A 25068-nucleotide genomic window follows, 5' to 3' on the forward strand; every position below is an offset into this window, starting at 1 on the left:
GAGTCAGATTTGAATAGGGAAGGACTGTTAGGGATTTGCATAGAGCATACTGAGAAGAAGAGACTCAAACATGGGCAGTTGGAAGGAGCCAAGAGGTGCAGCCTAGTTTAAAAAAAAGCCCTATGCACTATTTCTAGGGTCCAGTATCTTCACAGGCCAAGTGAGAGCCAGAAGCTGTGGCCAGCGTCTTAGGATTTCCATTGCTCTGAAGAGACATTATGATCAAGGCAACTCTTATAATGGACAACATTTAACTGGGGCTGGCTTACAGGTTCAGAGTTTCATCTGTTACTGTCATGGTGGGATGCATGACAGCCTACAGAAAGACAGGGTGCTGGAGGAGCCAAGAGTTCTACATCTTGAACCGAAGGCAGCAGGAAGAGACTGAGACACATTTTTTTCCAGCAAGGCCACGCCTCCTAATAGCACCACTCCTTTTGGTCCTATGGGACCAGTTTCATCCAGGCTACCACAGTCATCCAGACTGGGAGTGGGGCCCAGAACACTTGGTTAGTAATTAAGAGAAGACACACCCAGAAGGAGAGAGAAAGTCTCTGTATGAAATAAAGAATCTGGGAGCCTAGAAAATCCAGTGTCTGTCTCTGTCTCTGTCTCTCTCTCTCTCTCTCTTTGTTTTAGTCTTTGAGGGGTCTTTCCCCCCCTAATTTAGGATTGAGTCAGTTTGAACAAGGACAGGCTCTCTGATTGACCCATAGCTGTAGCATCCTGATGGCCCCTGACCTCATCAGGCCTGTCAGATCTGTCAGCTGGGGCCCTGCTTGCTGGAGAAAAGCCTGCTGGGCCTTTTAGGCTGTGCAGCTTCTGTCTCAGGTGAGGAAGAAGCCATCCTACATGTTCTCCATCTTTAGTCTGCCCCACCCTCTCCCTGTCTGTTTGCCTGTCAGAGAATCTGTCTAGTTTCCCTTATCCTATCTCAGAGAACACCCTAACTGCTGTTAGGGATTTTGGGGAAGTAGAGCAGTCTTTGGGACAGCAGTTAAGATGCCTCAGTGGAGAGTCAGTCTAAGGCCTAAGGAATGGTTATAACAGAATATAAGGCAGCCTTTGATGGCAGCATACATCCTTGAAGGTGGTGATAAAGTTGCATGGTGTTTGCTCTCTCCAGAATAACTTCAACAGTGTGGTGGCAAACACATGATTGCTTTTTGCTAATGGTGAGTGTGAGCACAGATTGCTAAAGTGAGCCCATCCCCCATTGGGCGTGGGTGCCCATGGGGTCCCCATGTCTAATAGATCAAATATGAACAGTCACATTTACCCTGGGATAGAGTCTGGTGACATTCTTTGCTACTTCTTTTTATTAAGGAGTTACCCGTACTCAACATACCTAGACGTCATCATCTTATAAGCAGCTACAGCTGGTCTTATTTGGCTTAGAAGATAGTGCTATGTAATACCATTTTAAAAGAAAAAAGCTGAATCTAAGCTACATACCCAGGGAAGTGTACTAAATTAACCTTCCCTGTGTACATACTGTTACACTGGGAAGCTTTATAAACTCCCAGGTAACCCTTATAGAAAACACAAGATCGTCTTTATACTGTACATAAGGTCACCTATCATTGGGTGCTTTGGGCTTTGAGTGAGTATATGTAGTAGATATGAGGCAGCAGATACAGAGTAAATCATTTACTATGCCCCTAGAAATCAACCAAGGAGGCCTGTCAAAAACTCCTAACTTGGAATTACTGCTTGGTAAACTTCTAGACAGCGAGGCCTCTTCATGGATAAACAAACCATTAACTGATTTTACTGTATCATCTCTGTGTTAGGAGGTATCTGTTGGTAGCCTATATTGAATGTAGCTTGACAATTAGCTGTCCTTAAGAGCACAATACCTTTGTTTGGTTCTCCCATTTCTTGTTACAGAATTAGGAGGCCTGTCTGGCCTGGGACAGGGTTTGCATCAATACTTAGGGGTCCTCTGCTCCTGACTTTTGTTACCTTAGCAGTCCTGCTCTCGCTTTTGTTACCTTAGCGCAGCTCCCTGTCTGGAACCATAGGAGATAAGACTTCATTGAGGCACACCTAGGATAATTGTTAACAACCCTCAGCAACCACACAGCCAGAACTACCTTTTTGTTCTGGGTGGGACTTAGGGTCCCCAGGAGCAGGGAGGTCTTTGATTTCAACTGGGCCTTTGAACCAAAGAAGAGATCTATAGGTTGGCCATTTGTCCCTGGGGCACAGTGAGGGCACTTTTCAGGGAGAGAGGGTGTGGTGAGGAGGTCCTGGAGACAAGGGAAGAGAAAAGGTTTGTGTAGAGAACAGAGCCCCGAGAAAAGCTTGATGGGGGGAGGGGGTGGGCTCATGAAACAGGTCAACACCAGAGTGTGGGAATTAAGTTTACAAGTTCTATCTAATAAAAACAGATATGCAGAAATGGAGAAGCAAAGGAAGGAGCAGAATAGAGATGGAAGGGGGGCTTGGACGTGAGAGCTTCTGACCTAGTCCCATGTCATTGTAGGAGCTTTGTCAAGTGCTGGCCAGGTGGCAGGTTCTAACACACCATATTTAGGACAGTGACTTTGGTTGTCATGAGCATATTGAGGCTGGATATAGAGCCAACTGGAGCTCCTTTTTAAAAAAACAAACAAACAAAAAAACAGGGGCTGTTGCTGAAGTTTTAGGTCTAAAGGGGTTGGGACTGGTATTTCTACATGAAATGTCTGTGGGTTTGGAACTGTTGCCAGAACCAAATTCCTAAAAGGCTTCCTGGAGGGAACTATCTAGAAGAACCAAAGACCACTGGTGTCTGGGGTCTGAAATAAAGTTGAAGTTGCAGGGTACCAGTGGGTGTCTATGTGGCCCTCACCTATGGCCAGTGCTGTTTGTGGGCTCTTATGTGTAGAAGGTTGGTTTAGAGGCTAAGACAAAGGTGACTGAGTAGTATATCCTTGCTGCCAATAAAAGAGTTAACGTGACACTCCTCCACTCACAGGGCTGTTGTTAGAAACCATGGGTGAAGTCTCTGGATCATAGTGAGTGTCTTAGTCAGGGTTTATATTCCTGCACTAAACATCATGACCAAGAAGCAAGCTGGGGAGAAAAGGGTTTATTCAGCTTATACTTCCTTCCACACTGTTGTTCATCATCAAAGGAAGTCAGGACAGGAACTCACGCAGGGCAGGAACTTGGAGGCAGGAGCTGATGCAGAGGCCATGGAGGGGTGCTGCTTGCTGGATTGCTTCCCCTGGCTTGCTCAACTTGCTTACTTATGGGACCCAGGACCACCAGCCCAGGGATGGCCCCACCCTTGATCACTAATTGAGAAAATGGCTTACAGCTGGATCTCACGGAGTCTTTTCCTCAAGGAAGGCTCCTTTCTTTAGGATAACTCCAACTCGTGTTAAATTGACACTCAAACCCAGCCAGTACAGTGAACACGGAAGGTGTGGTGGCCCCTGGAAGGCTAAGGAAAGATGAGAATGGGAGATGAAGCATAGGGAAAGATGCCTGCTCAAGAAAGAGTCCATCTGTGTGGACCCACTGAGAAGCTCTTCCATTCTTTCCCATTCCATTTCAGCACTAAATGTAAGAAAGGCATTAGAGCAGGGTGAAGTTAAGACCAGACCGCCAGCCATCAAAGCAGCAGCAACAGAGGTTTAGTGGTCAGTGAGGCTGATGCCCCAAACCCTGTGGCTCACGGCTCTGTACCTGAGGGTACAGGAGAACGCTCCCTGCAGGCTCCGAGGATCCGTTTTGTAATAGTTGAGAATATGGAGTGTGGGGGGGGGGGGGGCTGGTTTCAGGCCTGTAACTGCTTTTGAAAACTGCAAGGACAGGGATAAGCCTGTTCTCGCTTCCTCAGGGCTACAGGCTGTGGGTGGGGTGGAGTGGGGTGGGGTGGGGTGGAGTGGGAAGGTGGAGTTAGCCTAGTGGGCAGGTAGGTTTCTTAGAACCCTGCCATCTGTTTTTATGGCTCTGGTTTTAGGGTGGGGATTTCCTTTAAGATTGAGAAATAAATGTGTCTCCTTAGAACATTTTTATTTCTGCCAGGCTCCTTACAAGACCTGTGCTGAGCAGTTTTTATAAAGCTGTAATAAAAACGAAGTCTGACTTTTGATTTAATTAATAGAAATGGCAGACTGAAAAAAAAAGAAAGAAAGAAAAGAAAAGAAAAGAAAAGAAAAGAAAAGAAAAGAAAAGAAAGAAGAGCACCTTGGTGTTGGGTTGTAAACTTTCTTACTGGACCAATATGTGGTCCCCCATCCTTTCCCTGTAGAGAGGGTGTTTAGAAATGATCAAAGGTCGAATATATTTCTTCGTAAGCTATACATTCTGTTGTCACAGTTGGTGGAGGGGAGGGTAAGGTTACGTTGGCTGTGATTCTCAGACACTGGGAAAACTAATAGGGATCAAAGTGGGAAAGGGCCATTAATACAGATGAGTTCCTTTTATACAAGTTGGGGGGAAAAGACAGAATGTGTTCCACTTCTTTTTTTTTTTCTTTCTTTCTTATTTTTTTTTTCCTTTAACACTCCAGGTGTGACAGGAGATTAGGTATCCAACAGGGGAGAGAGGAGAGTTAATTAAAGTTTTTTGTTCTGACTTACAGAAAGAGACATCTTTTCATTTCATAAGCAGGATAAGCAGGATGGCTTTCGAGAGCTGTCGGTGCTTTCTTCTCCTTTCTCCAAGTGTCACCAAAAGGCAGATCAAAGCAGCCTTCCTTCCAGATCTGTTTCTAGCTACCACCTCCTCAGCTAATGGAGTTAAAAGTGTCTTCTACCGATGGGGCGGGGCTCATCTGACTCTCACCATCAGAGAGGCCATCTCACTGTCTCCGTAATATTCAAAGTGACCTCCTCGATAGATGCTTACGGAGAACCATATTTAACATGAATTAAACAGAAACCAGCCCTAAAGGCCCAAGCAGGAGAGACCGTAGCAGGTGCACCTCCCCCTCCTGCCTGTATTTTATTCATCAGCTCTGATTGACAGCTCAGAAATTAGCACTCAGGCTTGAATGTCCCGAGCTCTGTAGATTTACCTCGAGTCCTCTGTTCCTTTTGGTCCTTGCGATTCAGCGCCCCACGGCTGACATTTCCTACCCTCCAAGGGGCGAAGGGGGGGGGCATGTTTGGGAGAATTCCTGCTGTTTTTCTCTTCAAGATAGTGACAAAGTGAAATAAGACAGAGTGAAATAGAAGTGGCCCTGGTGAGGCCTGGGAGCCGGCAGGTCGCGGGCAGCAGGGGTTGGTCATTGTCTTCCAGTTCTGGGCTCCTGCAGAGAAAAACCTGGCCTGGCTAGAGCCACCAATGAAAAGACTGCATTCTGCCACTCAGGGCTTTGTGAAGGCGCCAAAGCTTGACATGGTTGCTATAGCTACTGTCTGATTGTGGTAGGCTTGTCACAGTGCTTGATAAAGTGGGAAGGTTATCCCTGATAGGCCCAAGTAATCAGAACCTTGCAAAGCTTGAGTATGTGGATTTAAATTGTTTTTTTTCCCCTTCCATCTTTTAAGCTGGGAGTGCTGGGGGTGGGGTTAGGGAACCTTTAGCTGCAGAGGCCGCAGGATTTTTCTTTCAGCTATAGCAGAAGCTTGTCCTAGGCTGGAAGGAAGGTGGTCATACATCTTGAGGGACAACAGAAATGAGGGTCAGGCTGGCTACCTGCTAACCCTCTGTCTGGCGAGATTGTGGCTTTGAGCCATGCTGCAAAGACCCTCTCGTGACCCATCCTGCAAATTGATTCGGTAGTTTCTCTATGCTCCCTTGCCTCTACGCCTGCCTTTTCTGATTTTCCATTCTTCCCTGCTTTCCCCCTGCCTTTACCCACCACCACATTTCTCACAGACACAGAAGGTCCTCGGGAAGGACCGCTACCTTTCTCTTCGTGTCAGTGAGAAGAACGGTTAAATTGAAAATGACAGCTTGCGGATTTTAGTTCCAAATTTATAGACACCTTTTTTTTTTTCTTCAGAAGGGAATTAAGAGTTTATCTGGGTGGCAGTCTCTTGCTCAGTGGCACAGAGACTGCATTAGTGGCCCTCTATAGAGTCTGGCGTGCTTCCTGAAGTTCCGGGTCAGTGGGACTAGTAGGTCCTCTGAACCTACATTTTCCCCGACAGCTGAGGTTTGTGCTACAGTTGCCTGACCAAGGAGTAAAAGCCATGGCATGGGTCTGTCCTTCACAGTTTAGAAAGCCACAGCTAGATTCAGGTGACTTGGTAGCCATGATGACATTGGTGCCCAGTTCCTCAGCCTCTCTCCCAGCTCCCTAGTACAAAGCATCCAGATCCACCAGAAAGACTCCCTAGCCTACCCTCCAGGTGGCTCCTCAGGCCCTTCGATAAGAAAAATGCATGTCTCCAAGTGAAACCCAATCTGCTACCGTGTACCTGGCCGGGGAGCCTGTTTTGACCAGGGCCAAGGTTCCTTGCTTTCTTGCTGACACTCCAAGTTACTACAATGCTCCAGCAGTCCAGTGTGTACTTTGCTTGCAATTCCCCTTCTTCTGTGCACAGCTCCCAAGTAACAAGGAGACTGAATCTATGTGGGTCCCTTCGGTGCAAAACTGAAAAGGCCCTCATCTTGAAAAGATAAGAAATAGTTTATTCTGGGGCCTTTTTGAGTGACTGTGGTCTTGCAATACAGATTTAGGTTGCCCCAAATTCCGGGTTCTAACATACAGGTAGTTCCATGGCATCTTAGAGTTTTACAGATCAAAGAAAGTCAAGGCAAGCTTAAAATGTATTAGTGGGTACATCACAGAGGAAGCACAGCAAACAGAGGAGATTTTCTGTGGCCCCAAGATGCTATCTGATGACATCCTTGGCGTCTGGGTTAGTGGAAGGTAGTGGGCTGCTAAGTTAATAGACCGCAATAGATTTCTGGTTATTAGTCACAAGATGTTAGTTTGAATACATAGGTGGGCAAGCAATGGTTGTTCCCGAGAACTAGAACTAGCCTTCAGATAAGATGACTATCCTCTAGAGAACAACATTCTAACCTCTCTACAGAACTGAAATTCTAATCAGCCAGTCAGTTCTGCAGACACAGCTTCCTTTCAGCGGTTTTTGTTCATGGTACCAAGGTTGAACAAACCTGGATAGAGAGAGCTGTCGTTTTCCTAAGCCAGTTAATAGAGATGGAGAGACCAGTGTATACCCAGAGCAGGGCAGGGGGCCTCATTTTCATTGGTGAGGTTACCAGAGTTAGAAGCAAGGCCTGTGAGGTCAGGGTGTCCCTATAATGATTCCTGCTGCCTTGGCCTTATGTTAAGTAAATCTCCCCATGCCAGAGGGGCTGTAACTCTAAATTGTAAAACAAATATTTGTCCTCTAGCCCTAATTAGAAATAAAGCATAACCAGCACACGCTCTGTGTGTAGCTGCGGTCCCAGGATGCAAATGGCTCGATCATTTGTCAAGTGTAATTTAACTCCCCAGGACACCAGAGTGTCTCTGCTAGCGTGCGCTGGGGATGGGTCTTGGAGGAAGGTAATTGTGTTTCTTCAGTGAAACTCACAGGAGACTGTCCAGACAAGAATATAACAAAATTGATGAATCCATCCGCAAGCTTTCACTTCCTAGACTGCACAGACCATGTTGGCCTGGGAAGAGCCTGACCCCAAATTCTCAAGTCTGCAGCTCATGTTCTCAGACACTCTGACTTTACTTTGCTTGGTTGAATCAATGGGAGGATTGACTCCGGTGGTGAGGAGGTGACCTTAGGTGACAGCAGTGCTAACGGTGGCCTTTCTCCACAGGGCACAGAGGTGCAGACCGACTACATGCCCCTGCTGAACTCACTGGCAGCCTACGGATGGCAGCTCACCTGTGTGCTGCCAACGCCCATACTCAAGACTACCAGGTAACAAGCATGGCGACCTTGATGACTACTGTCATGGCTCGTGCTAGGTGGAAAAAAATCTCTTTAGTCCTGCAGCAGGCCTGTGGGCTGGCACGGAACCTCTCTGGCTGGGTTTCCAGGTTCAGGGGTCCACATACACCCCTCTCTCCCCCTCCTCATGTGGAAGAGCCTTGGCCAGTGAGTTAGGGTTGCACTGGAGGACTGAGACTAGCTTAGCCACCTGGGCTGGCAGGACAGTGCACCAACGAATGCAAAAGTGGTTCGATGTCTACTCTGTTCTGGGCTTGGTGGTACTGTATATATAGAGCCTCGGTTTAGAGAGGGAGGGGGGAGGGAGTCAGGAAGAGAAAGGAAGAGGGGGATGAAGAGAAAGAGCAGGGATGGAGGGAGGGAGAGAGAGAGAGAGAGAGAGAGAGAGAGAGAGAGAGAGACTGAGCCACTGGACCAAGACCTATGAGGTAGATTTTTGTTTAGTTTTTCCTTTTTGATAGGATCTTACCCTTTCCCAGGCTAGCCTTGACCCTTTACTCCTTGGTCTCATGCGTGATAAGCATATACCACCATACGTTGCTGACTTATTAATGTTATTATTTCAAATCCACTCTTCAGTCAAGGAAAGTGTGTCCTGGGATAGTAAGGGACTTGGCCAAACTCATGATGCTAATCTGCAAAGGGCCCCATGGGACAGAGTCTCAGGCCTCGCTTTGTGGTGCTCCTCACAAGTTCAGGTTCATGGATGCTTGCCCGTTGTCCCTTGAGCCCTGTCATACAAACGCTAAAAGACCCCCCTCCCATCTATATTTCCAGTCCTCCGGACTTTTCTTGGGGTTGTAATCATAGCTTCAGTTCCCATTTCATGGGTGAAAAGTGGTGCTCAGACCTGAGGCCCAGTTGGCAGGAGGCAGCCAAAACGGGGCCTAAGACTTCGGTATGCAGAGGAGGGCTTCTGTCCTGAAGCTGGCTGTCCTTCTCTTGACCTACAGTGATAGCCCTCTCTCATCTGCCTACCCCATGGCCCTGACGGTTCTGCCTTTAATCCCACTGCACAGTTCACACTGCAGGCAACTGCAGGTGGCCTGGGCTGGTTGACAGCGAGGTAATAGCCATGCTAGCACGTGGCCTTCCTAGACCCCTGTTCTGGCTCCTCTGGGTCTTCTCGGTCCTGGGAACCACTGTGCTCTTTTTGAGTCCAGGCAGAGACTGATAGTGGAGCAGAACACACCCAGAAGTCTGCCGTTTGCTACCAATGTCATCCTGGCTAAGTCCCGCAGCCTGAGTAGTCCCTAGTTACTTTCCAGAGGACACAACCATGATGGGAATGAGTTTTGGGCAGGAAGACCCAGTGCTCCGAGGGATGTGAACCCCAGGGGTGCACAGAGCTGTCTCAGACACACACACTTATTCCCCTTCCCTCATCTTAACCCTGGCGAACGGACAAAGCTACTGGGAATGGGCTAGTCTATCTGAACGCCCCGGGTGTGAACTCTGGGCTGAGTGCTTGCTTCTGGTTTGTCTGAGAAGTTGCAGACTGCTAGCAGTAGGGTGGAGACCCAGCCTCAGGCAAAGCTTCAGTGCTAGGCCTTAGATCGCCCTTCCTTGATCTCTGGGCCGAAGGCAGTCTGAGACCTTTACAAAAGAGTTAAGGTGAACGAAAGGGTGGAGGTGGGGAGAACCACCTAGCATTGCCTTTAGTATTTCAGCCCAAGGCGCAACGTGGGGTCCTGCCTTCTCTGACACACAGCTCACAAGCTATTTCTCTTCCCATAGGTGTGAGTCTGAGTTAATTACCATGTCCATCTTGCTGCTAGCCTGACACCATGTGTCTGTAGGAGTGACACAGTAGCCTACATATATATCAGTTCTCCCTGTACCACCTTCAGGTCACACTGGAGGGCTAAACTCACGGCCTGTCTTCATTCTCCTGCACAGCATGCCAAAGCTATCAAAGACAGAATCGGAAGACAACTCTGTTCTTTTGGTGACTCCCTAATCTGTTACTGTATCCTCACATAACCAAGGCACCAGCTGCCACTGCCTATCAAGAGCACGGGAATTTTTAGTTAGAAGTAGGGCTAACCAGGGTTGGCATCTAAGTTAGCCCTTGGCTTAAGAGTGGGAACTCTAACTTCCAGTCTTCCCTCAGGAAGCAGCCTTCCTTTACTTATAGGAAGTTCAGGGCTACACCCTTGGGGAGAGGGTGTGTGTGTGTGTGTTTGTGTGTTTAGGGGAAGATGCTCAACCTCTGCTCCTGTGTTGTAGAGAAGGCAACCTGTCCACCAAGCAGATTGTGTTTCTTCAGAGACCCTGTCTACCTCAGAAAGCCAAGAAGAGGGAATCCAAGGTAAGAGACACGAGACCACTCTACTCTCCCTCCATGGGTTTTTGTCTGAGCATCTTGGCTTCGGTGGAGTCTGTGCCAGCTGGGCCTCTCCCATTTCCAAACGCTCTTGGGGACTCAATGAAGACCTGGATCCACATTGGGTCATAGCAGGGATGCTGGATGGGCTGTTGAGGAGCTGGAAACTGGTCCTCAGGCTCCCCGCTGGCCTGACTTCTGAGCAGGTGGCAGATGCTTTTCTCATCACCAGCGTATGCTAGAGAATCCCACAAGGCTAAAGTCAGGAGACAAAGTCAGCTGCAGTTTGACAGAGGCCTAGGAGGGCTGAGCTCATGGTCAAATGCCCTTTCTGATCTCACACAAGCTGGCTGGAGCTCTGGTCTGGCTATCAGATGCCTTAGGATATCGGAGTTTGCTGATCCTGGCCTGGTGTATTAGTTTAAGTCTATAATTCCTGCACTCAGGAATTGCAGGAGATGAGTTTGAGGCCAGCCTCTGCTGTGTAGGAGACCTTGCCTTGTAGCAAAAACCAGAAGCTTGCTAATCTTAGCAAAGGACCTCCCAGTTTCTTCTTGCTGGGACCTGAGCCAAAGGTCCTTGACTGGCAGTTGGTGATGGAGATAGAGGCCAGCATAGCCTGTAGCAGTACATCCCCAGGGAGGCCCCATGCTGCAGGGTTGCCAGGTCTCTTTCCTCCTTGGTAAACTTCTCTTATCTAATCAGGGCACAGCATCACAGAGGAACAGTGGCTGCTCCCAGATTTTTCTCTGTGTCCTGAAACTGAGCCCAGCATCTGCTTCTGATGGGCGATTCAGATGCTCCACCTATCCTCTTTGAGGTCGGGCGTCTCCTGGGTGTTCCTATATGAATCTGCAATGTCCCCCAAAGGTTCATGTGCTTATGGCTTGGCCTCTGTCTGACAGTCCTTTCGTGAGGTGTTTAATTAAGCATTTATGTGATGGGGCAGAGTAGAAAAGAGGCTAGGCCATGGGGGATGGGAAGCTAGGCCGTAGGGGATGGGAGGCTAGGCCGTGGGGCATGGGAAGCTAGGCCGTGGTAGAGCCTGTGTGTTCTTGAAAGAGATTGGAGCTGGTGCCCTTTCTCTTGGTTTCTGGGTCCTCATGAGTGAACACCACCACCCACTCCCTACCATCATGTGCTGTCTCCCTACAGCTCACAACAAGCCCAACGGCAGTGGGATCAACTGACTCCAGACCAAACCCTCTGAGCCAAACTAGACCTTCCCTTCTTTCAAGCTGACTTTCCTTTCATTTTGGTTTTTATTTTCTGTGTATGTGGGTATGCCTGCATGCTATCACCTGCGTGCCAGTGCCTGTGGAAGCCAGAAGTTAGAGTCCCTTGGATCAGCTGCAGGTGTTTGTGAGCTGCTTGGTGTGGGTGCTGGAATTGAACCTATGTCTTCTGAAAGAGCACCAAGTGCTGAGCTCTCTCTGTCTTTCTCTCTCTCTCTCTCTCCAGCCTCCTCTAGTTGACGTTCTTATTCTGTTACAGCAGAAGAACATGAACTAGCATGCTGAAGGTGTGTTACTAGCTTCTCAGGAAGAGGCCAGCATGTTGATAGAGTCTACCAAAGCCCAAGTTAGGTGCTCCACCTTCATGGCTTGTGACCACACTCTGATGAAAGTTGCCAATCTGTTTGGCTCCGCCCAGTCTGCCCCTTCCCCATACACCCCGGTCTTTGTTCAGGAGTCCCAGGTAGGAACTTCCAGCCCGTGAGCAGATTGCAGTCACCCCTCATCAGCCAACAAACCCTGTGGGTTGCCCATTTATTGAAGGAATGCCAAGTCGGTGAGGACAAGAAGCCAGATGGACTGGGGTGCAAAGGAAGGCCACTCTGCAAGCACTGGGACAATCTTGTGACAGGTGACAACAGAGGTGGACCAGAAGGCAGCTGCCAGTCACCATTAACCACCAGGAGCAGTCAGCCGCCACCTGGAAGATGGATGGCCATAGGCTGATAACAGATTGTCCTCAGTCTCAGGCTCTCAGAATGTCACCGGCCTCAGAAAGCAACATTCAGTAAGCAACACACAAGGTCTGCTACCAGACAGGCTTTAGCCCCTTAATGGAAACGGCTCTAGACCCCCTGGCCAGGTGTCTCCCTGTGGGGCTCCTTGGTTTTCACATGAAGACCTCGGCGTCCCACAAAGGGGACGTGAAAGTAGAACTGGCTTTCCTCAGGGAAAGGACAGAAGCCACGTTTCCTTAGTCAGTGAGCCAGCCCTCGCTGGCTCGGCCAATGCAGACAGCTGCTCTCTCTTCCAGTGTCCTGCATCAATATGGTGCTCAGCACTTACTTGTTCTCTATGAGGCAGCCCTGCCCCCACCCTCTGCCAAGAAAGAATGATGTACACTCAATATCCCACTCTATTTGTCCCCACCCTTCACACCTCAGCTGCCTCCACCTGGGTCCATGCGTGTCCCACCATGACCCCATCAGCCACTGCGTCCAGGCCTCATTACTTCTGTAGGCTGCACTTTGCCTCTTGGTGCCACCTTACCACGTGTGTTGGTTGCTGTCATCAAATCCATGGCAAGAGCATCCTCGGGAAGGGAGGGATTTCTGGCGTACAGTTTAAGGCGGGCTACAGCCTGTCATAGTGGAAGAGGATGGCAGCAAAAACAGGAGGCTTCTGGTCACACTGTGCCGTGCCTGTAGTCAGCAAAGAGAAACAGACAGGAAGTGGGGCCAGGCTAGAAAACTTCAAGGCCTGTCCCAGAGGCCCACCTCCTCCGGTGACTCTGCCTCCTAAAGGTTCCATAACCTCTCCAAACAGTGCCACCAGGTGGGGAGCAAGGAGTAAAGTACAGGAACCTGGGAGGGACATTTCATGCTCCAACTACAATTCTGGATTCTGGAGCAAGCTCTTTAGGGCCCAGCCCCACACCGTCTCTCCTCTTACCCTTCTAGAATCTTCATTGCCAGGGCTTTGCCAACTAACCACACTTGGTTTCTGTGTCACTGTTTCACCTGAGCCTTCTCCATCTTCCCTTTCTTTGACTCAATTTAACAGGTCACATAGAACTGCCTCCCCTCCCTCCTGTGTACATGCCCATTTCTAGAGTGACAGCACTCCCACGAGACATACTTTTAAACCCTAAAAATTCTAGAATTCCCCAGTATCATATGTCCAACTACTCCCACCTCCTGGTAGCATGTCTCCCCTTCAAAAATGTTTTCTTTTCAGAGTCAACAGTGATTATCTAAAAGGTCAGTTCAGAGATGGAATGGTGTCTCAGCAGTTAGGAATACTTAACTGCTCTTACAGAAGATCTTAGTTCAGTTCCCAGCACCCACGCAGTGCCTCACAGCCATCGGTAGCTCCCATCCCATTGTTTGTTACAAATTTATAACAAAAACATGGATGTGTGCATACCTACATGTTAGACACAACTCATGCACATAAAATAAAGATAAACTTTTTAAAGGCCAGTTTAAGGCTGGCACAGCTGCTCATGCCTGTAACCCAGTCACTGGCAAGGTAGAAACAGGAGGACAGTAAAGTCAATGTCATCCTTAGTATGTAACAAGTATGAGGCCTCATGGAATACATGAGACCCTGTCTCAAAAAAACAATCAAAAGGGAAGGAAAAAGCAGGTACTAACTGGACCTTCTCACCCCACTGCTCATAACAATCAGTAGCATTGTCATCTTAAAGATGGAGGGTCTGTTCTGTGGCCCATCAAACCCTCAGCCTCTTGTCAACCTCCTCTACATAGCAATGGCATTGGCCTTTATGGGCCTCCACTGCTTCTGCCTCAAGGCCCTTGCTGTTGACTGTACTGCTTCCTAGGATGTGGCTCTCCATTCTTTCTCCATACAGCCTCCTTCCTCAGGAAAGTGTTGTACCCCTGCAGCCTAGCCACATCAGTCGTCTTTGTGTTGCTGTGACATAGCCAGGACAGATTATGAAAGGAAGAAAGACTCTTGGTTTAAGGTTTCCATCCAGGCCCAGCTGCCTCTGTTGCTCAGGGCCTGGGACTGGAAAAAATTATGGTGTTGGGGATGTGAGGCTGAGGATTGTCTTCAGCTCCTGACAACCAGCATGCAGAGGAAGAGCCCAGGAGGGTCAGAGGACAAAGGTGTCTTTTCAGGACCTCCACTGGCCTACTTCCTACAGCCAGGCCTGTAGAGAGAATCTCCTGTGTGTTGTATGGAGGCATCACGTGTCAATAAAAGGGCTGCTGGCCTATGAGCTGAGGCAGGAAATAGAAAGTGAGACATCCGGCAGCGGGGTCAGGAGGTAAGGATTCTGGGATAGAGTCAGGCATGAAGAGATTCACCAGAGAGCTCTGAGGAGAGCTAGCAAGCCAGGTAGCACCATAGAATAGAACAAAAGGGTCACTGAGTTATGAGCTAGTTGAAGAATAGACCCAGGCTTATAGCCTACGCATTTATTCATAATTAAGTCCCAGAGTTGTTATTTCTGGGAACTTCAGCATGGGTGAAAAGCCCATGGTTACATAGGTCCCAACACCCAGTTCCCCACCACCTCACAGCTAATGCCATGGTAGGACAAACCAATCACTGGATGGTGAAACGGTCAATGAAGGCCCTCACTGTCTGGTCATCTCTCAGTAGCTGCCCACCTGGAGACTCATGAGCTTCTTGGGGGGAAACCCATCATATCCAAGCCATCACAGTGGCACACCCCACTTTTGGGAAAGAACCCCAGACTCTTGCAGATCTCTGTCTCAGCTCTCATCATCCGTGATCACTGTATCCTGGCCTGCGTGAGTCATAAACACGTTTCCCTCTGATTATTGTTTGTGTGGTACCTGGGTTTTAGGTGATGCTCAGGAGATACCTGCTGAGTTGCTGACTGATTAATCAGACTTCTAAGCCCGGAACACATATTGTGCTAACACCGGAATTTAAAGAATGGGACTGAGGGATTGGCAGATGTGACCTAGTGCATCCTGTCAATCATTCTAGTTGATCATGCCAGATTATTCCTTCCAGCTGGACTCCCTTCCTTCCTTCCTTCCTTCCTTCCTTCCTTCCTTCCTTCCTTCCTTCCTTCCTTCCTTCCTTTATAAGATCTTATTTTTAACAACACATATGAGTGTGTGTACTCATGTTGATTTGTGCATGTGTGTGCAGTGCCCTTGGAAACCAGAGGTATCAGATGGCCCTGGAGCTGGTCTTAGAGGCAGTTGTGAGAGCATCCTGACAGGGGTGCTGGGAGCCAAACCTGCAGAGCCACCCTCTACTCCCAGTCCAGCTTCTTGAAGTAATCTTGTACAAGTTTCTGAAAGGCACTCCTTAGACCCACCAGCCCCTGTTCCACAACCAAACTGTAAGGTGAAGGCTCTGTCCTTCCTTACCACCAGGTTTCTGTCCATTTGTTCTCTTCCTTTTTGAACTAAAACACCTAGGGTCTTGTGGGTGCCAGTGAGCTACATCCTGCGTGTGTTCGTGTGTGTATGTGTGTGTTTGTAATTTTTTTTTTTGAGATAGGCCTAACTAGGTTGCTGAAGTTGCACCTGAACTCACTCTGTAGCCCAGAAGACTTTAGCTTGTGATTTCCTGCTTTCGCCCCCTCTGGTAGCTACCTTAGGGCTCAGCCCCCACATCTAATTCTGAGTTAGGTAGGTTAGTTGGATTAAGTAGGCTCAGTGCCACAGATGTGGTGGCTGAGAAAAAGCCCCGACTCTGTCCAGCCTGTTGTCCTTAAAGTCCTGGTAGTTGACCTTAGACCTCCCTGCCATTCCTCCTGCTGCAGAAACTCTTCAGATGGGGGAGCCTTCAGGTGTGTTCCATACCCTGCCTCCTCAGAGGCACAGCCTGAGGCCTCCTGGCCTCTCCCCAGCTTCTGTGTCTTCTTTTGGTGCCTCGGGATCTGAAGCTGGTGCTTTGTGGGTCGACTGCCCGATCCCTCCAGGGTGGCCCGCCTGCGCCAAGAGAATTGGGAGAGACTGAGGAAGCCCTTTCCCAGGATGGCCTGAGAGAAGCTCTTTGTTCTCTGACACTGTAGTCCCTCCAGTTTTTTCTGGGCAAGCAGCGTTTGAATTGTGGCCTGAGAAGCACCAGCAACCACAGTAGAACTTGAGAGTCAAGTCAGTCCCCGTGCTGCCTGCCCGCCGAGCTGGGCCCTTGGAACCAAGGCCTGGAGCTGTGTTTTACAGAGACCTCCATGATGAGGTTGCTCGCCAGGGGCCTGGGTCTTGACTGAGTAGTCTGGCCTCTTTCTGGACTCACCTGTAAACTTCTTCTCACACTTTCTCATAATTAATGTTTTCTCCTGTTTGTGTCAGGGGGCCTACAAACAGGAAGTTCTTTGTTGTTAATAAGCTACACCAAAGCATCATTCACTGCCACTAAGTCTGGACTTCATTAGTTGGTGACTGGGTGGGTGTAAGGGCCCAGGTGACCTGACTGATTCAGTCTGACCCCTGAATCCTGAAGGCCAAAGTGTTTATGCTCAGAGCTGAGCCATTCCAAAGGTGTGCTTATCCCCTAGAAAAAAGATGTTTTGTTTGTATTTTTTTGTTTCTTTTGTTTTGTTTATTTGTTTTCGCCCAGAAGAAGGTGGCTCTGAAGAAATCAGGTTGAACTCCAGCCCTGGGGTTTCCTAGCTGTGTGATTTGGGACAAGTTATCCAATATCTCTGAACTTCTTTGTATTATGTGTAAAATAGCACAAATAATGCTTATGGGGGGGGGGCTAACCTGGGGCTTAAGGGAGGCGTGAGCTCCTATCAAGCGTGGGACATAGTGGCTTCTCATAGTCTTAGGCAGTGTGCCTTTGAAGCTCTGAACGTGGGCCACTGTTCTACACCCAGCTCCAGACTACTTGCCCTTGCCAAAGACAAAGTGGAAAGGCCTGAGTCACACCTCCCAGGGGATCTGGCTCTGTGATTGCTGGGGGATCCAGACAGCAGCAGCTGAAGTCCTGAGGTCACCCCAAATCTATACAAGGACACAGGAAATAGTATAGTCCTAAAGGCCTGTGTTTGCCCAGGCTGGTCCCTCTGTGATGACCCAGAAGGGTAGAGTGTGACTAAAGTGGGCCTTTCATAGCTTACAGTGACAGGCCAAACTCTCTCCTGGAGACGGTGTTGAAGAGAGTAGCATCTGTGCCTGCCTCTTACCCCTAGAGCTCTTATCTTTTTCAGGTCAACAAAAGGTGGCCTTCTAGAGGACACTTTGTGGCCAGGCTTTTTCAGAGGCCGTGGACAGTCCCAGTATAGTTAGCAAAGGCAGATGCTGAGCTCAGGGTAGAAAGTGGCTCATCTCAAAGCTGGCAGAACTATCCTCGATAGGACACCGTGTGTCCTCAGGAGACATCATTCAACACCAGCTACAGTATGTGAGGCAAGGGGTGACTATCAGAGGAGAGGGACTTGGCATAGTTAAGAGTTTGCTTGGGGACAACCATCCTGGGGCCAGGACATGGGCTCAGCAGCCTCGAGGTACTTTGGTGTAGCTGCAGTCTAGCCTCTTACCTGAGACAATCTCGCCATTCTTTTGGCAAAAGTATACTTTCTTCTGGCTTCCCCCCAACAGCCGACTACTCCAAGGATAAGATATAGGTTAACTTAACCAACATCTCACAAAAGCGCGGAAAGGGTCAGAAGGTTCTAATTGAGAACATCCATCTGGCTGGGGACCAAACCAGAAAAACAAGGAGTCCAGGACTCGACGGAGTAGATAATCAATGCTACAGCAGCCAGCAGGGGCCTGATGTTTGTTGGGCCTTATGGTGTCTTATAGATAGCCTTGCTGAAGTGGTGTGGCTCAGTGGTGACTGTGAGCTGGGCTAGCTTCTCACAGTGGTAAGAACATGGTTTGTTATAAGTAGCCACACCCGTCATAGGTTTGCTGGTTGCCTGGGGACCTTCGTCAGCTTGTTAGAGAGGGCTAGTCTCAGGCACCACTCTCACGAGTCCTTTAGGAATGTCTGCACTCTGCAGCAAAGCACCTGAGCCATGTGCCCTCGCCTCATGCCCTGGGTCCCATGACAGCCTTCTCCTCCCATAGTTCCCCAAATCTAGACCACATATGGAAGGTAACAGCAGGCAGTGAGGATAGGAGAGATGGGTTGGATTAGATTTAGCTTGGTGGTGTCCCAGGGATCTGGGGCTTGGTGAAGTGAAGGAGGTTCAGCTCCCAAGACTTTACCCATCTTCGCTCTCTGTGCCTTCTAGTTCCAGTGGCGATTCTCCCGGAGTGAGATCCACAGCAGGCAAACAAGGACATCCAAAGGGAAACTCAGCGACAAGCAGCAAGCAGAAGAGAATGAGAAGAATCTTGAAGAGCAGTTCTCCAAGGCTGGAGATGTGGGAAACTGTGTGCTGGGAGCACAGCAGTGGGGCAGAGCCCCTGAGGTCAGGGAGCAAAGTCAGGGCTCAGCAGCTGTGCAGAATGGCCCTGCCGGCCACAACAGGGACTCGGTGGCCCTTAGGCACTCAAATCCCAGAGCAGAGGCTGCAGAGCTTGCTGCAGGCCCCGCTCCAACAGAAGCAAATTGAATCCATGGTTTGTGCTAGGCCTGCGCCGTGACTGCAAACCTTGGAAAGCTTGCTAGCAGCTGGTTTGTTCTGTGTTACCCTTTGGCTTGACCTCCCATTGTTAGCTCAATGGCCCTGTGAGGGCGGGTCTCTGACGGTGTTTTCTGCACATCCACTGGAAAGCTGTCTTAATGATCCACTTATATTAGAATGCAAGGTTGGGCTGTTCCTCCTAGACCTCGGGGCTGGCGGCCTGGCTCTGGTCCTCCTCTTCCACAAGGGAGGGCATGGACCATAGTGCCTGTACTGCCCCACCGGGCTCCAGTACACATCTTGGTCAACTTCTGGGACATCCTTCGCTACAAACCAAGGTTTTTCTGCTCACTCCTACATGCTGCTGCTCTGGGAAAGAACTTAGTGACTTTAACCCTGCAGCCTGCCAGCTGGCCTTCCCCACCTGAGCTCTGGAGATCCTGCTGTTGTGGAAGGCAAGGATGTTGGAGAAGAGGAGGTACCCAAGCCTCCTGCCTGTCTTAAGGTAGTTCTATAGATACTGGTGATCTGGAAACAAACAGGTAATTCTGGATGCCCTGGCTCTTACAGAATGTTTAAGAAAGTATTCTGTGTTAATATTAATGCCAAAAAATACTTTTTTTTAAAATTTGTCTTCAACACATGTGTGAATATGTTGTCATTTTGAGCAGTTGGTAACTGAGTGCCCTTGTGTGCTATTTTTGTTGATGTGTCATTGACTGAGTTGTATGCTGTGCCTGTCACATGTTTATATTGTCCATAAAGTGTTGTTAAGGCTTTAAGTAGAAGCAAACCTTGGAGAGAGAACACCAGTTGTCTTGATGGAAACAGCCCTGTCTCTTTCTTGTTTAGTTATTTAAAGCAATAAATGACCTGAGTTTAGTGCTTGGTGAGAAGTGAGTATTTATCATGTCCCAGCAGAGCCAAGTGTGTTTGGGACTCAACCCCTTACCTTCTGGTGACAATCACACTTTCTGCCTCCTGCCAGAGTGGTAGACCGTGACAAAGTGCAGAGCTACCTGAACATACCAGGGTTTCAAGCTTTGGTAAAAAAAAAAAAGTGGAGAGTGAATTCAGATGCCATCCGGTGAGCGAGAGGGCACAGGTTGGTTCAGACGTATGGTTTCTAAAGTTCATAAGTTATCTAATGAGGAAAATTTTCGTTTCCAAGATTATTAAAATAAAACTTGCAAACCTGTGTAGTGGGCAGAACTGCAAAGCCCTATCTTTTTAAGTTTTAATTTTACAGGTATGGGTGTTTTTCCTGCATGGATGTCTGTGTACCGGTTTCATACCTGTAGCCCGCTGATGTCAGAGAAGGGTGTCAGATCCCTGGAGCTGGGGTGACTGATGCTTGGCAGACTCCCTGGCCAGACAGCTTCAGCCACTCAACTTTGGCTACATGTTTCAATAAGTAACATGTTTTATTTGCTGTGGGGGAAATTTTTTTAATTCTTTTGGGATGTTGTGCCAGTATTAGGCTAACGACACTGGGGCATCTTCAGGGGTTTTTCTTGTTCATTTCTTCTCCCTTGTACCCTGTTGATTCTGACAGGATGTCACTGTATTATAGAAGTCCTCAAACTAGCCATACATTGGAAACACTGGAGCAGTTAACAAAAACAGGAAACATAAATGAACATTTACTCAATATCATTAATAGTCCAGTGTCACTAAAGTGTTATTATGTGGCAAACAAGAGAGAGTATCATCCCTTTCCATCCATGGACTCCATGTTAATTATCTGTTGTTTTCTCTTTCTTCAGTTTTTCTCTGCACAGAACATTTCTAAGTTTATTAATTCAGAATCATAGAAAGCTTAAAAACCTTTAATCACATGCGAGAATAAACCTGTCAGGTGTACTTCCATAGTCTTTTTAGTTAAAACTTAATTATATCATTCTCCATTTTCTTCCCTTCCTTCTCACCATCCCTCTCACATCATGCCCTCCTTTTTAGATTGTTACTGTTACATGATTACACACACACACACACACACACAGACAGACAACCTGCTGTGTCTACTTGCTAATACATATATGTGTATGACTTCCTTTGGTTCTTTGTCTAGGGTTGGGCTCATGGATTTCCCTTGTTAGTATCTCTGCTTGTGTTCCTTCTTCAGGTCTTCTTTCAGCACCATGTCATTGCAGGGGGATGCAGCCACCCCTCCCCCTCCCCTTCCTCCCCTCACCCCCATTCCCGGCATTTCTGGAAGACATGGTCTCAGCAGATTTCCTGGTCCTAGCTCTTCATATCTGATCTTCTTTTCTAACTTTTTGTCCTTTGATGGTTAGATGCAGGAGTTGTCTTGTAGAGATATTTACTGGGGTTGAGAACCCCACCATTACTGTTCTGTCTATTTAGACCAGTTGTAGTTTTCTGTCATGGTCTCCATCTTACTCAAAGAGAATCATCTTTGGTGGGGTCAAGGACTGCAGTTACCTGTGGGAATAAGGATATGTGTTTAGAGTGCAGGTAAGAAGTATGCTGGTCCAGTGATGTGGGCATTAGCAGGCTATCCTATAAGACCCATGACCTCAGTAGCTCCGGTCATTAGCTGGGTTTCCAGCACCAGGCGTGATTTCCCTCCCAGTGAGTTGACCTTACATAAGCCAACTACTGGTTACCGCGCGCGCGCACACACACACACACACACACACATAACAGCTCGCAGAGCACGGGCAGGGCTGGTCTTTGTTGTGGTTCATAGGGGTCACAGCTGGGTAGGATTATGGGCACCCACCCCTCCCTTGGCAGTTTCCACAGACCTTCTGCTACTCTTTTTTTTGTTTTGTTTTGTTTTATTCGATATAATTTTTTATTTACATTTCAAATGATTTCCCCTTTTCTAGCCCCCCCACTCCCCGAAAGTCCCGTAAGCCCCCTTCTCTTCCCCTGTCCTCCCACCCACCCCTTCCCACTTCCCCGTTCTGGTTTTGCCGAATACTGCTTCACTGAGTCTTTCCAGAACAAGGGGCCACTCCTCCTTTCTTCTTGTACCTCATTTGATGTGTAGATTATGTTTTGGGTATTCCAGTTTTCTAGGTTAATATCCACTTATTAGTGAGTGCATACCATGATTCACCTTTTGAGTCTGGGTTACCTCACTTAGTATGATGTTCTCTAGCTCCAGTCCTCCTGATCCCTGAGAGGCTAGGTATGATCCCATTAAAATCCTCCAAGTCCTGTGTCCGAAGTCTGTGGTATCTTCAGCAATAGGGACTTACCTTCAACACCTGGGAGGCACCTGAAGGCCACAGCAATAGTTGAAATCATTTGGAGAGCCTCTTGGATTCGTCTGACCAACAACTGGAAAGGGTGTTTTCATGTTTGGTGCCTGAGTTTTTGTTAGATTGTCTATGGCTCTTGCCAGGAGGGTCATCAGCCCGTGCGTGGGATAACTTTATTAAAAATACTTATGTGCATAGACTTTATATATATAGTGTATAATTTTAATTAAACGAGAATATAATTCCTTCTGTCTTTTCAAAACATTCCTAGAGTTGCTCTTCCCTCCCTCTCCTTCTGTACAGATGTGCTTCCTTGTCCCTAATTAGAGTTTCCCTCTTTTTCCCCAATTCCCCCCATATCACTGTTTCCCTCTCTAGCAACACACACACACACACACACACACACACACACACACATGCATACTCGTATGCGTGCACATGCACACACACATAACAGTCCCCTTTTAGTTTTCTGGGTTTTGAGGTTAGTTCAGGTCATATACTCATATATGAACATTTGGAGCTAGGAACTGCAAATGAGAGAACGTTTGTGTTTCTGGTCCTAGGTTAGCTCAAGCAATATGATAATTCTCTAGCTCTATCCTTTCCCTGCAGATTTCATAAATTTTTCTTCATAGGTCTATAGAATTCCACTGTATCTATAAACCACGTGTTCATCAGCTGAAGGTCACATAGGTTGTTTTGTGAGGCAGAGTCTCTCTGTGTAGCCCTGGCTGTTCTGGAACTTCCTATGTAGATGGGGCTAGCTCTAGCTCATAGAGATCTGCTTGCCTCCTCTGTCTTCCATGCACTAGGATTAAAGTTCACACTTGGCTCCTTCTGAAGGCACGTAGAGCTGTGAATTTCCCTGGTGAGACTGCATTCAGGGTGTCCGAGGTTTTCTTAGGTTGTGTTTTTATTTTTGTTTAGTTCCAGGATTTTTTCTTTCTTCCGTGATTTTTGTCTTTGCTGTATTCATCATTCAGCAGTGAACTACTTCATCTCTGTGAGTCTGCACATACTTGTTTGCTGTTGAGGATTTATTACCTCATGGCCCAATAGAATAAAAAGTTATTTTATTTTTTTCCTGAAATTATTGAGATTTGTTTTGTGCCCCAGGATGAGGTCTATTTAGGAGATGCTTCTGTGGGCTGCTGATTAGAATGTGTATTTTGGCTGGATTATTCTACAGATATCTGTTAAGTCCATTTGATATATGAGGTCATTTCATTCTGCCGTTTTTTTCTGTTTATATTTTTGTCCAGATGATGTGTTAGAGAAAGCAGGGCATTAGCATCACATACTATAACAGCATGGTGGTGGCAATATGTGTCTGCTCCCTAGTCCCATTGGATTAGGGCATGGTTTTCCACCCCTTCACTTTAAGGTAGTTCCTGTCTGTAAAACAGTTTCCTGAAGACAACCAAAAAATACATTTTGTTTCTCATTTCCATTCAGACAGCCTGTGTCCTTTAATTGGATACTTAAGGCGATTAATATGTAAAGTGATTCTTTAGAGGTGTGTGTGCATTGCAGTCCTTGTGCTGCTTGTTTTGCTGCTTGTGTTCTTAGTTTCCCCTAGGGTTTTAGTACTTAACACTTCATTTATTTTCTTTCTGGAATTCCTTGGCTACCTTCATCCCTCTTTTCATTCCTAAGTATTGCTTTTAGTAGTCTCTATATGGTTGGTCTGGAGGACATGAATTCTTTTAGCCTGTTTGTATGACGGTAAGTTTTTCTTTTTCCAATTACGGCGGACAGTTTTTTTGGGTCTGCAGTTGGCATCTCTGGTCTCTTAGAACTTGAGGTCTAAGGCTCTGCTTGTGTTCAGAGTTTCCATTGAGCTGGATATGGTGGTACACTCAAGCCCCAGTACTCAGAAGGCTGAGGCAGCTAAGAACTCTGAGAGTTCAAAGCTTGCCTATCTGCAGAGTTAATTCCAGGCTAGACCCTGTCTCAAATAAATAAGTAATTAAATGTTTGCATTGAAAAGGCAGCTGTTACTCTGACCTTTGTTTGTTTTCGGGTTTGCTTCTGTTGTTGTTGTTATGTAACTTAATGAATTTTTCTCTTTCAGCTGTTAATATTCTTTGTTCTTTCTATATGTTTAACGTTTAAACGCTGATATGCAGTGGGGAGCTTTCTTTTCTGGTTTTCTCTATTTGGTGTAATGTGTGCTTCTTGGATCTCTGTGGTATCTTTTCTTAGTTTGGGGAAGTTTGTTCTCTGATCTTCTTGAAAATCTGGTCTGTGCCATTGACCTGGGTTTCTTCTCTCTCATCCTGTACTGTATAGGTTTGGTCTTTTCATGGTATCACACATTTCCTGGATGTTCCTTCCCTGCATTTAAAAAGTTATGTTCATACTTTTTAAACTTGTGTGGTATAATTCTTCTCCTTTGTCCTCAAGGCTAATATTCTATCCTCCACTCATTCCATTCTCCTGTGAGGCTTTCTTCCCTTTGCGTTTTCTAGGTGTGTGGTTGATTCATTTCTGCTTGAGTTTTCTTCAATATTTGTTTCTTTAATTGAATTTGCTTCCCGAATCCTAGACTGTCTTTGTCATTCAGCCTTATTGCTGTATTTTCTTAATATTATCTTTGAGTTCCTTGAGCTGCATCTCTCCCCTTCCTCTTCCTCTTCCTTAAGCTCCTTGATTTGAGAAAGTTTGTTGGTGTTGGTGTTTTAATTCTGGAATTCATCTAGGTTATTCTCATCAGAGCACACTTCTAAAGGACTGGTAGGGGCCATACTGATACTGGCGGGCAGTGAAGGAGCCTGCTGGTCTACCAATCTGATCTGGCATCAGTAGGCTCCAGGATTTCCTGCCTCTCATGTAGTTTGGAACCACAAGCATATGAGACATAAACCATTTCAGGCCTTTGAATACCCCTGAGACCCGAGTTCTTTATTTCCAGCATCCCTGGTGTGGCAGTTCAAGACAGACAGGTCATTACTACTAGTGGCTTTGCTAAGCCACTGTGATGGCGGTGCTTGCCCTTACTGAAGCCTAGTACAACCAATGTGACAGACAGCAGCATTTATGAAGTTCAAATGTATGAGGTAGAACCTTTGCATCTCCAACCCCCTTGTGCTTCACTGGAGTAGCGAACACTCCATACAACAGCTTCAGAAACCGTTAGCCTGCATTC

The 25068-nt window shown here is 47.4% G+C and overlaps 1 protein-coding gene across 1 annotated transcript in view; it reads left to right on the plus strand.

The window, feature by feature from the left end:
• The window catches only part of Rftn1 (raftlin, lipid raft linker 1), a 208808-nt gene extending 189242 nt beyond the window's left edge, over positions 1-19566 (plus strand). Inside the window, exons 8-10 of the mRNA XM_052191941.1 lie at positions 7735-7838; positions 10098-10179; positions 18349-19566. Coding sequence (XP_052047901.1) covers positions 7735-7838; positions 10098-10179; positions 18349-18672 — 510 coding nt within the window. The 3' untranslated portion in view covers positions 18673-19566. The remainder of the gene's footprint in view (positions 1-7734; positions 7839-10097; positions 10180-18348) is intronic.
• Positions 19567-25068: the final 5502 nt, after the last annotated feature.

The sequence above is a fragment of the Apodemus sylvaticus genome, chromosome 9, assembly GCF_947179515.1.
Source record: "Apodemus sylvaticus chromosome 9, mApoSyl1.1, whole genome shotgun sequence".
Taxonomy (NCBI): Eukaryota; Metazoa; Chordata; class Mammalia; order Rodentia; family Muridae; genus Apodemus; species Apodemus sylvaticus.